Raw genomic sequence first — 14835 nt, forward strand, 5'->3', positions numbered from 1 at the left:
CGGCTGGGAGCCCGCATGTGCCCTCGCTCCACTGCCCTGCCCTTGGCCGAGCTGCCCCACCCTGGGGCTGGGCTCTGTGCCGGGGTCTGGCAGGTGCTGGGGCGGGAAGCAGGAGCCTGGAGACCTGGCACCTGGCACCCGCTCGAGCCCTAGAGCCCCGCCTCCCTGGGGCCTGGGACCCTCCCTCCAGGACTGGCGGGAGCTGTGGGTTTCCAGGGGCTTGGACTCCGTTGCTCAGCGCTTCACCTGGGGATGACTTCACACTGCCACTGGTTGTGACGCAGACACTCCGGGGCCCAGTAGGAGATCTGGGTGACGATGTGATATTTCAGCGTGGAGTCTGGGAGGTACAAGCTCTGCAGTCACAAGTGTAGTCTGTGAATCAGTGGTTCCAGCTCGCCACACCCGCGAGGCCCCTGAGGGCTTAGAGCCCCACTGAGGCGTGACGTCTGGCCCCGCAGATCCAGGATCTGGGGTGTCAGCCCCTCCGGGAGATTCTCATAGGTGGCCAAGGCCGCGAACCCCTGGTGTCAGTGGACAACTGCCTTCGAGTTCCCTTGAAAGCTTAACCTGTGGTTAATACCTGGAGGAAAAGAAGCTGGACAGCTGGGCCGGTGACGATGGCTGAGTGCCGAGAGGAGGCGTCCAGTGTGGACGCCGTGGCTTCCCTGGTGCACAGGATGCTTCTCCACCCCACCCGGATCTCAGATGCCTTCAGTCAGTCGCTTATTTGTTTTAAAATGTGCCGTTTTTTAAAATGTACATTTTGGACCTGGAAGCTGGGTAGGGTGGGCCCTAATTGTAGCAATACCATCAGAATCCTTCCCTGTAAATTCCTGTATGTCACACGTGACCTGGTTCTGGTCATTCTGAGGTGTTAGCTGGCCTGGGTAGCTTCAGCCAGGGCCTTTGACAGCACGAGGGGAACGAATGTCATGAAGGGCAGGGAGATTGGAAGTCTGAAGGCCCTCCTATTCTAAAATTCTGCCTAACCGTGTCCTACACCTGCCAAGGCCCTTGTGACCTCCTGTCCCAAGATGTTAAAATTGATACAAACTCATTAATCAGTTCAGCTTCCTGTGGGCAGAGTGAGCTTCCTGTGGGCTGAACTCGCCTCCTGATAACCACGCAGGACCTTCGAGAAAATGCTCTGGGTTCTAACAATAGCTTTCTAAGACAGCTGGGCCGGTGACGATGGCTGAGTGCCGAGAGGAGGCGTCCAGCGTGGACGCCGTGGCTTCCCTGGTCCAGAGGATATGCTTCTCCACCCCACCCGGGTCGCAGGTGCCTTCAGTCAGTCGCTTATTTGTTTTAAAATGTGCTGTTTTGAAAACTGTACATTTTGCACCTGGGAGCTGGGCAGCGTGGGCCCTAATTGTAGCGATACCATCAGAATCCTTCCCTCTACATCCCCGTATGTCACACGTGACCCGGTTCTGGTCATTTTGAGGCGTTAGCTGGCCTATGTGACTTCAGCCGGGGCCTTTGACAGCACGAGGGGAACGAACGTCATGAAGGGCAGGGAGACGGGAAGTCTGAAGGCCCTCCTATTCTAAAAGTCTGCCTAACCGTGTCCTACACCTGCCGAGGCCCTTGTGACCTCCTCCAGCAAGACGTTAAAACTGACACGAACTCATTAATCAGTAGTTCAGCTTCCTGTGGGCCGAACTCGCCTCCTGATAACCACGTAGGACCTTTGAGAAAATGCTCTGGGTTCTAACAATAGCTTTCTAAGCTAATTTTAGAAGAAAACCCTTCTGGGGAGTTCCTTGGTGGCCTCGCGGTTAGGATTCCAGGCTTTCACCGGTGGGGCCCAGGTTCAATCCCTGGTTGTGGAACAGATCCTGCAAGCCACGTGATGCGGCCGGGCGGTGGGTGGGGGAAAGGTTACAAAAGAACCAAATGGAAATCCAGGAGTTGAAAAGTACTCTGAAATACAATTCATATTAAAATAAAAGAAAAAGAAAAGAAAACCCTTCTGGAAATTGGGGATTGCCGAAAGGAACAAACATTTACGAATTCTGGTTCAGGAACGGGGCGGGGGGGGGTTGAGAGCGCAGCAGCAGCGTGACACACTTGGGCACGATTCTGTGCTTGTGTCTTTCACCGGCATCATGTCTTCTCTGAGAACTTGATTTTCCCATCTTTCTCCTGAAGGCCGATGGCTGTGGTGTGAGTTTAGAGTTTGCCGCCCACCCCGTGCCCCCGTAAGCGACCCAGGCCCCGAATCCTGTGTGAGCACGGGCCTGGTGCTCGGAGGACGGGGGGAGGGCGGGGAGGGCCGCTCGCGCCTGCGCACACCATCCACGGCCCCGGGCCTGAGGGTCGGGAGCAGCTTCGTACACCCGCCAGAACCCGGCACCTCTGACTTAGCTCTGGGGGAGACGTACAGCGAGGGTGGTGCCCGCGGTCAGAAACATGTTTTGTTTTCCTGATCAAGAAAATAGCATTTCTTCATTCCCGGCTCCCCTTCCCTCCTGGCTCTGCAGCAAGGGCGGTTGAGCTAACCCTCTGTCAGCCCGTCCTGGGTGACCTCACCATTTTCTGAGGACGTGGCAGACTAAGCAGGCCTCCGAAGCTGGGCATCTGGAGTAAAGCCTGAAGCCTGTGATTGATTCTGTTTTCAGCTGACTGTCCTTTGCCCCCGGCAGTCACTTCTTTCACAGTGACCGACTGAAGCGGCCTGTGGAGCTGGGCCCGACACGTGCATCCTCAGCTTGGTTTTCTCACTCTCCGGGGTATGATCTTGAGTGGACATTGGCCTACAGACTGGCACTGTGCTTTATGGAGGCCTGAGTCATGATAACGTCCAAGCTTGCTTTCAGCTCTGGAGATCTGGGAGACAGTAACCTTGGGGCCCCGAAGACCTTCACTCCATCTCCAGAAGCCGGAAGACCTCTTGAGGTGGAATTACTCATAGGGCAACAACAACAATAATAACTTTCGCTTTAGAACTTTATATTTGAGATCATGCTTTTATACACTTCATTTGATTGTAATAACCACTCTGTGATGTGGGTTGAATTGTTGTAATTTTTTAGATGAGGAATTGAAGGCTCTGAGAGGTGGATAGACTCTAATTGATGAAGGAGCCAGGTTTTAAACCCAGCTGGTCCGACTTCAGTCCATTGATGGTTTTCCTGTGACGTGCTCCCTCACAGGGGAAGCGGGGACCATATTTTTCTCAATCAATCAAAGCAATTAAAGTAATCACTATACCAAACCCAATCATATGAAACATTCAGTTTAATCATCACAGCAGGATTGTTAAATGAACAAAACAGTACTCTCTTCCTTTTTTCCAGAGGCAACATTATAGAATGAAAGGGCATAAAACCATGATACAAGTCGGAAATCCCGGCATCTAGCGTCTCTACCTGAATTTTCTCATTTATAAAACAGAATCAGTAACATTTATTATTTCCCATTGCAGGGCTTTTAAGGTACGTGAAGGCACTTTGAAAACTGTACCATTATTTTTTAAACTTCTGAAGTCCCTTCACCCCACTTAAAATTCCTTCATCAGCTTAGATGCTTTTCAAGATGTTAGGAGGAAGGGAATATATTACATTTGCTCAGGGATACTTTTAACACTTGGCTGAAATCATTTGAATTAATAGATCTGGAAAGAGAGATTTAGAAGGAGATGCTTTCTTTTGATAGAGTGAGATGAGCTATTGTCAGGTTAAGTCGTGGGTGAACATCTGAGCTACTCAGAGTCCAGCGTGCATGCCCAGGTCTCTTAAGTATCGCCGCCGAGTGAGCTGAGGTGTTTGGGACCCAGCCCTCTACCTCCACGTTGGTGCCCTGGATGGCAGTTTCTGTGCTCTGAGAACACAATCTGATGCAGCCAGTTAGCTATGTTCTTAGAAGCTTAAACAATAAATTTTGGCCTCAATACATTTTACAGTAAAACAAAAATTGTGGAAGGATCTAGACAGGTTGCAAAAGAGGAAATAATTTTAAAAAATTGGGCGGTCAGCACGAATAACCCTGCCAACTTGATAGGTGATCAAAGAAACTCAAATTGAAAACGGTTACACTTTTTAACCTATCCAGTTGGAGAACATTTTTCTAAAACGTTCAAGGTGAGTGCTGGTGAAGGGGAAGTGAGACAGACACTGGTGGGGAAGTACACTGGTACAGCTTTTCTGCAAAGATACTGGGATGCATATGTGGGGAGCCTTACAGTTATTAATGACCTTAGAGCAAGTAATTCCAAGTACAGGATGTTTTCTTATGGAAATAATATAGCCATAGGTCAGACAAATATTTATCTGTGGGTATATTCATTATGGTGTTAATCTTAATTGCAAAAATATTAAAAATAACTTAAATGTTCAATAGTAGGGGGATGGTTAATAAATTATTCAACAGTGTAATGGAATATAGTCAGCCATTTAAAGTCATGTTTTTGAATAACATTTTAATGGTAAGAAAAATGTTAATGAGGATAAAAGTGGGATGCAAACCTGTTTGCTTTAGGTAGATACGAATAAATAGCTCTGTATCTTAAGCTGACAGTAATAATCTTTGGGCAGAGGAATTATTTTTCTGTATACTTTTTTTATTTTCCAAAAATTTCTTCAATCTGAATATAACACATTTTATAATCAGAAAAACAATACTTGAAGAAAATTCAGGGGATAGGAATGTCTTCATTAAATTCAGATCTTTTAAAATGTAAAATAAAATTTTAAGGTATTACAAATAAGAGTTACACTACCATTTCAGCAAATGAATGAATAAATTAGGCAGATTTCCAAGAGGTTATTGATTTAAAAGAAAAAATGGCAAACCACTGTGGGTAATATTCACATTTTGCTGGTAGTTACAAAGAAACCACTAATTTTCTAAAACAGCAGGTGCTGAGTTGGAGACTTCTAGAGGTGTTTAATTTCACCACCTATTTTTTACATAGTTGCCTTTATTTTAAAGTGAGGAAAGCTTAAGATTTCAGATAGAGAAATTTGTTTCTGAACATCACTTGAAGTTTTGGTGTTTCTGGAAAAGATTTAATAATTGCTCAAAATAAGTACCTGATTGATTTACTTTGAAGAATGCATTTTCTTAATCAGCACTGTGAATTAAATGGGGCTGTTCAGATGGGTCATTTTACTTTTACTTACATTTTAAATATTTATGGTCAGACTGATGCCAGATAATATATAACATCTTGAATGTGCTTATGAAACATTGAACTCCTGCATTTTATTTTACAGTGTAGCTCTCGCAATATATTACCACATCAAAAACAGGTAGGTGGATTTTGATTAATTTTGTGCTAAAAACATCACACATCATCTACTGTGATGTTTTTCCTGTTACGTTCTAGTTTCCTCAGCCTTTGAGTTTTATATTCTTATCTCATTTTCATAGAATCTCTACAGTTAGTACAATTTACCCACACTTCCTAGGTAAATGCTGAACTGCTTCTGAGTCAGAGGAAACCAAATGAAGCCAGCAAAACAGAACCAAGTTTCTTGACAATGTTCAGCCTCCTCTTGACTTTATATTCTGTATAATTTGCTTAAACATTCTGTGTGTTATAAAATATTTTAACAATTTTCTGTGTGCAGCTTTAACATGAAAAAATGTTTAGTTTATAGTTTCAGTTCAGTAGAAAAAGTTTTGTTGTAAATTTAGTCATAAACTATTTTAATGTAGTAGAAATTCTCTCTCTGATAGATGTCTGGAGATAGTTCAGTTAATTTTAAAAATCAGTTAAAACAGGGACTCATAGAAGAATCATTTAAAAATTTACCTTAAGCATTTTAATTCAACATAAAACATGTAAAAGTACACTCATTTGCCAGTTTTATGCAGCATCGAGGCTTCTGCTTTGAGCGTGGGGCATTGATTACTGAAGTGCTGTCCTTTTATAAGCCACACCTGTTTTGTATTTTTTGTAGCGTGGGGCATTGATTACTGAAGTGCTGTCCTTTTATAAGCCACACCTGTTTGTTTTGTATTTTTTGTTTGTTTTTGTTATCAATAGCGAGAAAACTTGTGACATTTGCTAAACCATGAGTGTAGAATCTTTTAGGTTTTGACCACACCTGATCTACAGCAAACTTGTTTTTAGTGATTTCCTTTTATTGGGTCTTTATGAAGCATCCTTCTTCGTTTTCATGAGAACAAATGAGAACAAATCCACTCTCACTGCAGTCCTGTTCCACTGATGGATGTGACATTTACATGTGTTATATGAGTGTAGTAACAGTTCCGGGAACCAGCAAGGTCACCTTCTGGCTAGCGTGGGTCTCCGTGGTGGGGGCCACAGCCCTGCAGTCTGTTTTACGAAGGGGACAAGGGAGAGTAGTGACAAGCAGTGACATGGAGGGTAGATGACAGAGCTTGTGATGGACAGGTTATGGGAAAACACAGCCATTGGAAGCAAACACCTGGAAAGGTATTCTCTGTAATGACCTTTCTCTGTAGTGTAACTGTTATTCATGGTTCATTATGGTGCTTGAGAAGTTTGGATTTACGAACTTACAAAATGTAGGATACTGGAACTTCGAACCTTGACCAGAATAACTTAGTGAGAGTGTAGATGCGTCTTGCTGCTTATTTCTATGATAGTAGTTCACACTTTTTAAACACTTAGGTCTTAACTAGCAATGTAATGCCATTGGTGAAACTCAGACGTGTTCTCAAAACAGTTTCGCATTAGCGTCTCCGATTTCCCAGTTCTCAGACTCTATGGACCTCAAAGTTAATCTGTAGCCATAGCTATTAATAATAAGACCCAACTTCATTAAATGCTTACTCTGGCCGCCCTGGTCAGCTCTTTGCACGCCTTATCTCATTTAATTTTTTATAACAGCTCCATGAGGTGATTCTGACATTATCTCCATTTTACAGATAGAGAAACTGAGGCACAGAGAGATTTTTTTTTTAAATAACTTGCCTGAGATTACACAACTAGTAAAGTGGGGAACTGGGAATTGAACCCAAGCAATATACCACTGAGACTTTAAATGATATGCTCTGCTGGGTTAATGGTGATACATTGGGCCGAGAGGAAGTGGAGAGAGTCCAACAGAAAAGTCAGCCTGTGAAAACAGGCACGATTAATTTACAGATTGTAGACTGAAAGTGTCTTGAGAAGAGGTGTCTGCAGACTCCCTCTTTGATAAGTCATACTGACCCAGCCTCAGGGGCTGGTGATAGATCCCTTAGCTTTGATAGAGACGGTGCTGAGATGCACAGCTTTTAATGGAAGTGACAGCAAAATCCACTTCTCAGAGGAGTCATTTTAGCTTAAATTCTGAATCCTTATTTATATTTCTGAACCTACATTTTGATCTTTAAATTTGTAAATTTACTTTTAAAATTACTTGTGGTGAAAGTTTCTCGAGAGTGCTGAATGGTGTTTCAGGGGCTCTCACTCCTCGGGAGAAGTGAACAGGGCTGAAGAGCCTGAGTAGTTGGTGGGGGGGTCCCCATTTTCTTAATCAGCACTGTGAATTAAATGGGGCTGTTCAGATGGGTCATTTTACTTTTACTTACATTTTAAATATTTATGGTCAGACTGATGCCAGATAATATATAACATCTTGAATGTGCTTATGAAACATTGAACTCCTGCATTTTATTTTACAGTGTAGCTCTCGCAATATATTACCACATCAAAAACAGGTAGGTGGATTTTGATTAATTTTGTGCTAAAAACATCACACATCATCTACTGTGATGTTTTTCCTGTTACGTTCTAGTTTCCTCAGCCTTTGAGTTTTATATTCTTATCTCATTTTCATAGAATCTCTACAGTTAGTACAATTTACCCACACTTCCTAGGTAAATGCTGAACTGCTTCTGAGTCAGAGGAAACCAAATGAAGCCAGCAAAACAGAACCAAGTTTCTTGACAATGTTCAGCCTCCTCTTGACTTTATATTCTGTATAATTTGCTTAAACATTCTGTGTGTTATAAAATATTTTAACAATTTTCTGTGTGCAGCTTTAACATGAAAAAATGTTTAGTTTATAGTTTCAGTTCAGTAGAAAAAGTTTTGTTGTAAATTTAGTCATAAACTATTTTAATGTAGTAGAAATTCTCTCTCTGATAGATGTCTGGAGATAGTTCAGTTAATTTTAAAAATCAGTTAAAACAGGGACTCATAGAAGAATCATTTAAAAATTTACCTTAAGCATTTTAATTCAACATAAAACATGTAAAAGTACACTCATTTGCCAGTTTTATGCAGCATCGAGGCTTCTGCTTTGAGCGTGGGGCATTGATTACTGAAGTGCTGTCCTTTTATAAGCCACACCTGTTTTGTATTTTTTGTTTGTTTTTGTTATCAATAGCGAGAAAACTTGTGACATTTGCTAAACCATGAGTGTAGAATCTTTTAGGTTTTGACCACACCTGATCTACAGCAAACTTGTTTTTAGTGATTTCCTTTTATTGGGTCTTTATGAAGCATCCTTCTTCGTTTTCATGAGAACAAATGAGAACAAATCCACTCTCACTGCAGTCCTGTTCCACTGATGGATGTGACATTTACATGTGTTATATGAGTGTAGTAACAGTTCCGGGAACCAGCAAGGTCACCTTCTGGCTAGCGTGGGTCTCCGTGGTGGGGGCCACAGCCCTGCAGTCTGTTTTACGAAGGGGACAAGGGAGAGTAGTGACAAGCAGTGACATGGAGGGTAGATGACAGAGCTTGTGATGGACAGGTTATGGGAAAACACAGCCATTGGAAGCAAACACCTGGAAAGGTATTCTCTGTAATGACCTTTCTCTGTAGTGTAACTGTTATTCATGGTTCATTATGGTGCTTGAGAAGTTTGGATTTACGAACTTACAAAATGTAGGATACTGGAACTTCGAACCTTGACCAGAATAACTTAGTGAGAGTGTAGATGCGTCTTGCTGCTTATTTCTATGATAGTAGTTCACACTTTTTAAACACTTAGGTCTTAACTAGCAATGTAATGCCATTGGTGAAACTCAGACGTGTTCTCAAAACAGTTTCGCATTAGCGTCTCCGATTTCCCAGTTCTCAGACTCTATGGACCTCAAAGTTAATCTGTAGCCATAGCTATTAATAATAAGACCCAACTTCATTAAATGCTTACTCTGGCCGCCCTGGTCAGCTCTTTGCACGCCTTATCTCATTTAATTTTTTATAACAGCTCCATGAGGTGATTCTGACATTATCTCCATTTTACAGATAGAGAAACTGAGGCACAGAGAGATTTTTTTTTTAAATAACTTGCCTGAGATTACACAACTAGTAAAGTGGGGAACTGGGAATTGAACCCAAGCAATATACCACTGAGACTTTAAATGATATGCTCTGCTGGGTTAATGGTGATACATTGGGCCGAGAGGAAGTGGAGAGAGTCCAACAGAAAAGTCAGCCTGTGAAAACAGGCACGATTAATTTACAGATTGTAGACTGAAAGTGTCTTGAGAAGAGGTGTCTGCAGACTCCCTCTTTGATAAGTCATACTGACCCAGCCTCAGGGGCTGGTGATAGATCCCTTAGCTTTGATAGAGACGGTGCTGAGATGCACAGCTTTTAATGGAAGTGACAGCAAAATCCACTTCTCAGAGGAGTCATTTTAGCTTAAATTCTGAATCCTTATTTATATTTCTGAACCTACATTTTGATCTTTAAATTTGTAAATTTACTTTTAAAATTACTTGTGGTGAAAGTTTCTCGAGAGTGCTGAATGGTGTTTCAGGGGCTCTCACTCCTCGGGAGAAGTGAACAGGGCTGAAGAGCCTGAGTAGTTGGGGGGGTCCCTCACCTTCCTCCTTGAGTACCTGGCAGAGGCGGTTAGCAGGAGAGGGATCGCGATTCCTCAGCGCCAGGTGCACTTTATGTTTTCAGATCCCACTCTCCAGTCCTGACTGCTTGAGCATTGCTTTTATTCGGGTTCATCTAAATCTTTGCTGTCTGTCCTGCAGGCTAGTGAAAAGCAGCACAGGTATGAATGCCCAGAGCTTTAAAAACAGTTCCTACTGTTCAAAGACAGGGATGAAAATTGAGCTGTCCTGCCAAGCTCTTTCTTTCGCTTTTATTTTGATGCAGACAGTAAGTTCCTAGAACAGAAACTGTAGTGTTTGCCACGGGGCGTGCGTGTCAGGGACAGATCCGCAGCCTTCTGATATTTGCAAGCCTAGTTGACGTTGGAAAACTGTGTGCTGTTAACCAGAGCAGTGGTTTCCAAATTTGGTTTTTAAAGAAAAAATTTTAGACAAAACTCAAATGACATAAAACAGATGGAGGTAGAGCCATCACTAGTGGAGTGTGGACGACCCCCCAGAGCCCAGCGGCGGCCCCGCTGAGCTCACAGTGAACGCTGCCACTTTAAATGGGTCTGTGCTGTTACCGGCTTGGTAACAACCAGTTACACTTTTCTAGTGTCCCCTCTTGTTTTTCAGTATACAATCATGAAACTCCTCATTAGCGAAGTGGTTAATAAGTTGCATGCTGTGAAACTTTCAAACTAATCTCCAGGACACACTATGAGTGTTCATTCTTACCCTCAGACTTCTTTTTTGTCGACCACAACATAAGGATGGTTTAAACAGATCTGTCAGCCTTTGCTCAGAAACAAGAGGTTAAAGAAATTTAGATTTGATTCATTTGAAAACTCAGGAAATGAAAATCTAGATTTTCACTGTTAATTAAACTAAATGTGATTTATAACCTTTATTTCTTGGACTATTCAAAAATGATTAAGTATTGTCCCCAAGAAAAACAAATTATAATTCATGAATAATCAGTAGCATCTCTTAACAGTTAGCACTGCCTCTGTTTCTTGAAATAACAGCTGAATCAAAAAAAAAAATATATATATATATATATTTTTTTTTTAATGTATTTTTGTTTCCTTTTGACTGGCACTCATTCTTGCAGAAGGTAAACTCCGTTTTCTGTTATTTCCCTCCCCCACCCCCGACCCCAACCAGGGACCCAGATGGAAGGATGCTCTTGGATATTTTCGATGAGAACCTTCACCCTCTTTCGGTAACCCTCCCCCGGGGTCTCAGGGTGTTGTCCAGTCGTGTCTCTGTTATTCTTGTTGGGCGGCCAGTCATTGAGAATCTTTCCTTTCCCAGAAATCCGAAGTGCCACCAGATTATGACAAACACAACCCAGAGCAGAAGCAGATTTACCGGTTTGTTCGGACACTCTTCAGTGCTGCTCAGCTGACTGCGGAATGTGCCATTGTCACCCTGGTGAGTGCCCACAGGGTGACGCAGTCCTGGAGTGGGACGCAGGCAGGAATGTCCATCACGGACCTGGGAAGCACAGCACCACTTCAGGGTTGTCTTTCATCTGGGAGGGTAGCGACGGGATCTCCTAAAAGAGGGCACGTGGTCTGCTCCACAGTGTCCACCTAAAGCCCATTGTCAGATCGCACTCAGAATCAGGAAAGCTGAAATGCTGCGTGCAGGTAAGTGAAGCACGGGGCCCAAGGGCCTGAGAAGGACCAGGGCCTCCTCATTAACGTCCAGGTTTCTGGTGTTGGTTCCCTGCAGAGGTTTAATACCATAGATCAGATGTGATAAATTCATACATCGGAAGGACTGCCGTAGTTGCTGCCTTCTCTTTTGTTATTTTCATGTAAATATGTGTCTGTAAGATACTCAGAGACAGCATGGACATAAATCTGCACTTTAAGACTCGAGATAAAAATCTGTAACCTTACTTAGACTCTGAAAACCTTAGGGACGGACTCTTGAGGTCAGATCTCATTTGGGAAATAGATTTGACAGTGTAGCCCATTGTCACTGACCTTTTGTCACTGACATTGTGTGCAACTCAGATGAGAAGTCAGCTCTGCCAGTGCACGGGCTGCCCCGAGGGACCAGAAAGTCATCCCTGCAGTGCCTGAGAAGAGATTGGTGTGTGACAGAAAGTGTACAGGACCCTTTGTGTCTCTGGCACACGAAGAGCCCTGTACTCTCGGCTGATTGGAATGTAACCTGTTTGTTTGTTCATTTCTTGTCTCATGGAACTTGCCGCCTGATAGGTTAACAGACATTCAACAGGTCTTCCTCAGGTGATCTGGAGTGATGATAGGTCCTTAGGTCATGATTGAGAAGCATATTTTTGCTCAGCTTTGTTCCTCCAAAGGACGTCACGTCCTTAACAAAACACACCTTGGGCAGGCAGCAGGGTTGATATTTTAATGAAAGGAGATTGTGATAAAGGGGAGGGAAGGGTAAGAAAATCAGATGACACCGTGGATAAGATTAGTACTAAAATCCACACGATAATGAAGGATTTATTTTGAAGCTCCTGCAGATGGAATGTGGTGGGGTTTTTTTTACCTTCCATTCCTAAGAAAACTGTGACCTGACCGTGCCCCGTAGTGCCTTAGAGTTTGGATTTATTAGCATGAAGGAGAAGGTTAGTGTCCTGTGGAGGACACAGTTTCTGCAGAGACATGGAGAACGTGTAAAGCGTGTTTCCCTGTCTCCGAGGGTGGCTGGGAGGGGTGGCTAGTTTGTCTTGGGAGTACTACAAGAGTGGTGTGTATTTGTCAGTCATTGGAACTGCTGAAATCTTCTCTTGTCCTGTGACATCAGCTGGTGGCTTAGCAGGGGATTAGCATACATATATGGCGGTCTTGCTGGCTACAGCCTAAAGGTGAGCAGCTTCGGGGCCCGCACAGCAGGCCCAGCTCTGCAGACCGATTCTCTGGGGCCTGCTTGGTTGGCTGAGTCAGCCTGGGGCCTGTGGGCAGAGGGCAGACAGCTGCGAGCTTGAGCGAGCCCCATGTGTGATGATCCTGCCCTTCTCTCCAGTCTCTAGAGGTAGAAGCAGCCGTTCACAGCAGGTCCGGTCTAGAGCTGGCAGAGCTGCGTCTCTCTCGGCCTTTCTCCTGGGCCTTCTCTTGGCGGCGTGCCCGGGGGGAGGCGGGGAGGCCCACAGTTAGCTCTGCACTGCTGCCCACAAGGAACCAGACTGCAGCCTGCCTGTGCAAGGAGCTTCCAGGACCTTCAGCCACTCGCTCCTGGCTGTATCAGGGAGCACCAGTCATGCCAGCCCAGCTGGGTCCCCCTCGAGTGGCCTGGCAGGTCCAGCCATTGCTGCACGGCCGTGAGGGCTGCCATTCAGCCCCTGGACTGCAGCCCCAAAGGGCCTCCCAGAGGCTGGCGCTCTGATGGTGAGGCCTGCAGAGTCTATCCATTCTGACCCCGAAGCCTCCCTTTTTAGGTCACGTTAGTGGTTTCTCAGGAAGTCAGAAGCTGTTGTTCACATGGTGTCCAGTGACGAATCCAAATATCTCATTCTTGTGCTCCTTCAAACACTAGCAAATCGGAAGCGCTGGTGAGGTCCCAGTTGGCTAAGCTCTGGGTACGAGAGTCTTAAGATGAATGGACCCAGTGCTGCTCTTTAAAATCCATGGAAAAATTCCAGCATCATCGGAAGTTTGGTCACATATATCCTGGATTCCATGAGTTTGCATTTCTTCCTGCCCCATGCCTTTAACAGTTTTATTTTGTACAGTCAACTGAATGCTCTTTGTAGCTCAGTAAGTGCTCACTAGCCTGTATCTTCTAGAGACTCTCCTGAGGATGGTCCTTCTTATGAAATTAAATCTGAAAATTTAATTGAGCAAGAGTGTCCTATTAGCAACGGTCTAGGGAATGGTGTTCAGAAAGAATCAATTGTCTGTTATTTTACTTGGCAGAGAATTAAAACACCCAAGTGGGAGTTTACTAAAGAAATTGCAGCTGACCCTTGAATATAGCTTTACTGGCAAGTTCTGCTAAATTACATGCTGTTAAGTGGCGCTTATTATGAATGCCTTATCTCCCAACATAACAACTGCCTTCCCTCAGTAATGGAGTGTATTTTCATATCTAATTCCTCTAGTTAGCCCTAGTGGAATATCAGACATGGTAGATGGCCGTTATTTTTTTTCTAAATGTTATCTTACATATTATCTAGTGTATCTGTTAATATCTATCAACTGTGGTAAAGTAAGTAAGAAGAAAATTGAGTAATTGTTCATAACAATTGCTTTAAAAAATCTGGAGGGGCTTCCCTGGTGGCGCAGTGGTTGAGAGTCCGCCTGCCGATGCAGGGGATGCGGGTTCGTGCCCCGGTCCGGGAGGATCCCACATGCCATGGAGCAGCTGGGCTCGTGAGCCATGGCCGCTGGGCCTGCGCGTCCGGAGCCTGCGCTCCGCAATGGGAGAGGCCACAACAGTGAGAGGCCCACGTACCGCCAAAAAAAAAAAAAAAAAATCTGGAGTTAGGTCCGGCCTCAGTTTTCTGCTTGTTTTTTTTTTTTTAAAGAAATACTCGATTTTATTTTATTTATTTATTTTTTTGGCCACACCACATAGCTTGTGGGATCTTAGTTCCCCGACTAGGGATTGAACCCGCGCCTTCGGCAGTGAAAGTGTGGAGTCCTAACAACTGGACCACCAGGGAATTCCCTATCATACATCTTTTTGATTCTCTCCTTGGTAGAATGAGAAGAATTAGTCATCAACCTTTGTAAAAACTATGGAAATAATCACTCCACGGTTCAGAAAAGTGTCAGACATACCAATAAACAGATTTTTATGAAGGGGGACTTTAAAAGGCATTCGTACCTTGTGATCCAGCTTAAGCAGTGGGCTTTGTGGGTATTTCTGATGTCTGTCTTCAGACTAAATTATGGCAGTTTATAAATCCTATATTACATGGTTTCATTTTACAACTTCAGCTGGAATTATTTCATTTAAAAATACCACTTCAGGGCTTCCCTGGTGGCGCAGTGGTTGAGAGTCCGCCTGCCGATGCAGGGGACGCGGGTTCGTGCCCCGGTCCGGGAAGATCCCACATGCCGCGGAGCGGCTGGGCCT

At 44.1% G+C, this 14835-nt stretch overlaps 1 protein-coding gene across 3 annotated transcripts in view; it reads left to right on the forward strand.

Annotated features, from left to right (window-relative positions):
- CCNY (cyclin Y) overlaps positions 1-14835 on the forward strand; it is a 131234-nt gene that overhangs the window by 106492 nt on the left and 9907 nt on the right. For all 3 annotated transcript variants that reach the window (XM_055087817.1, XM_024129613.3, XM_028494827.2), the window contains 3 exons: positions 5223-5258; positions 10936-10993; positions 11086-11205. In XM_055087817.1, coding sequence (XP_054943792.1) covers positions 5223-5258; positions 10936-10993; positions 11086-11205 — 214 coding nt within the window. The remainder of the gene's footprint in view (positions 1-5222; positions 5259-10935; positions 10994-11085; positions 11206-14835) is intronic.

Source organism: Physeter macrocephalus, chromosome 11 (genome assembly GCF_002837175.3).
Source record: "Physeter macrocephalus isolate SW-GA chromosome 11, ASM283717v5, whole genome shotgun sequence".
NCBI lineage: Eukaryota > Metazoa > Chordata > Mammalia > Artiodactyla > Physeteridae > Physeter > Physeter macrocephalus.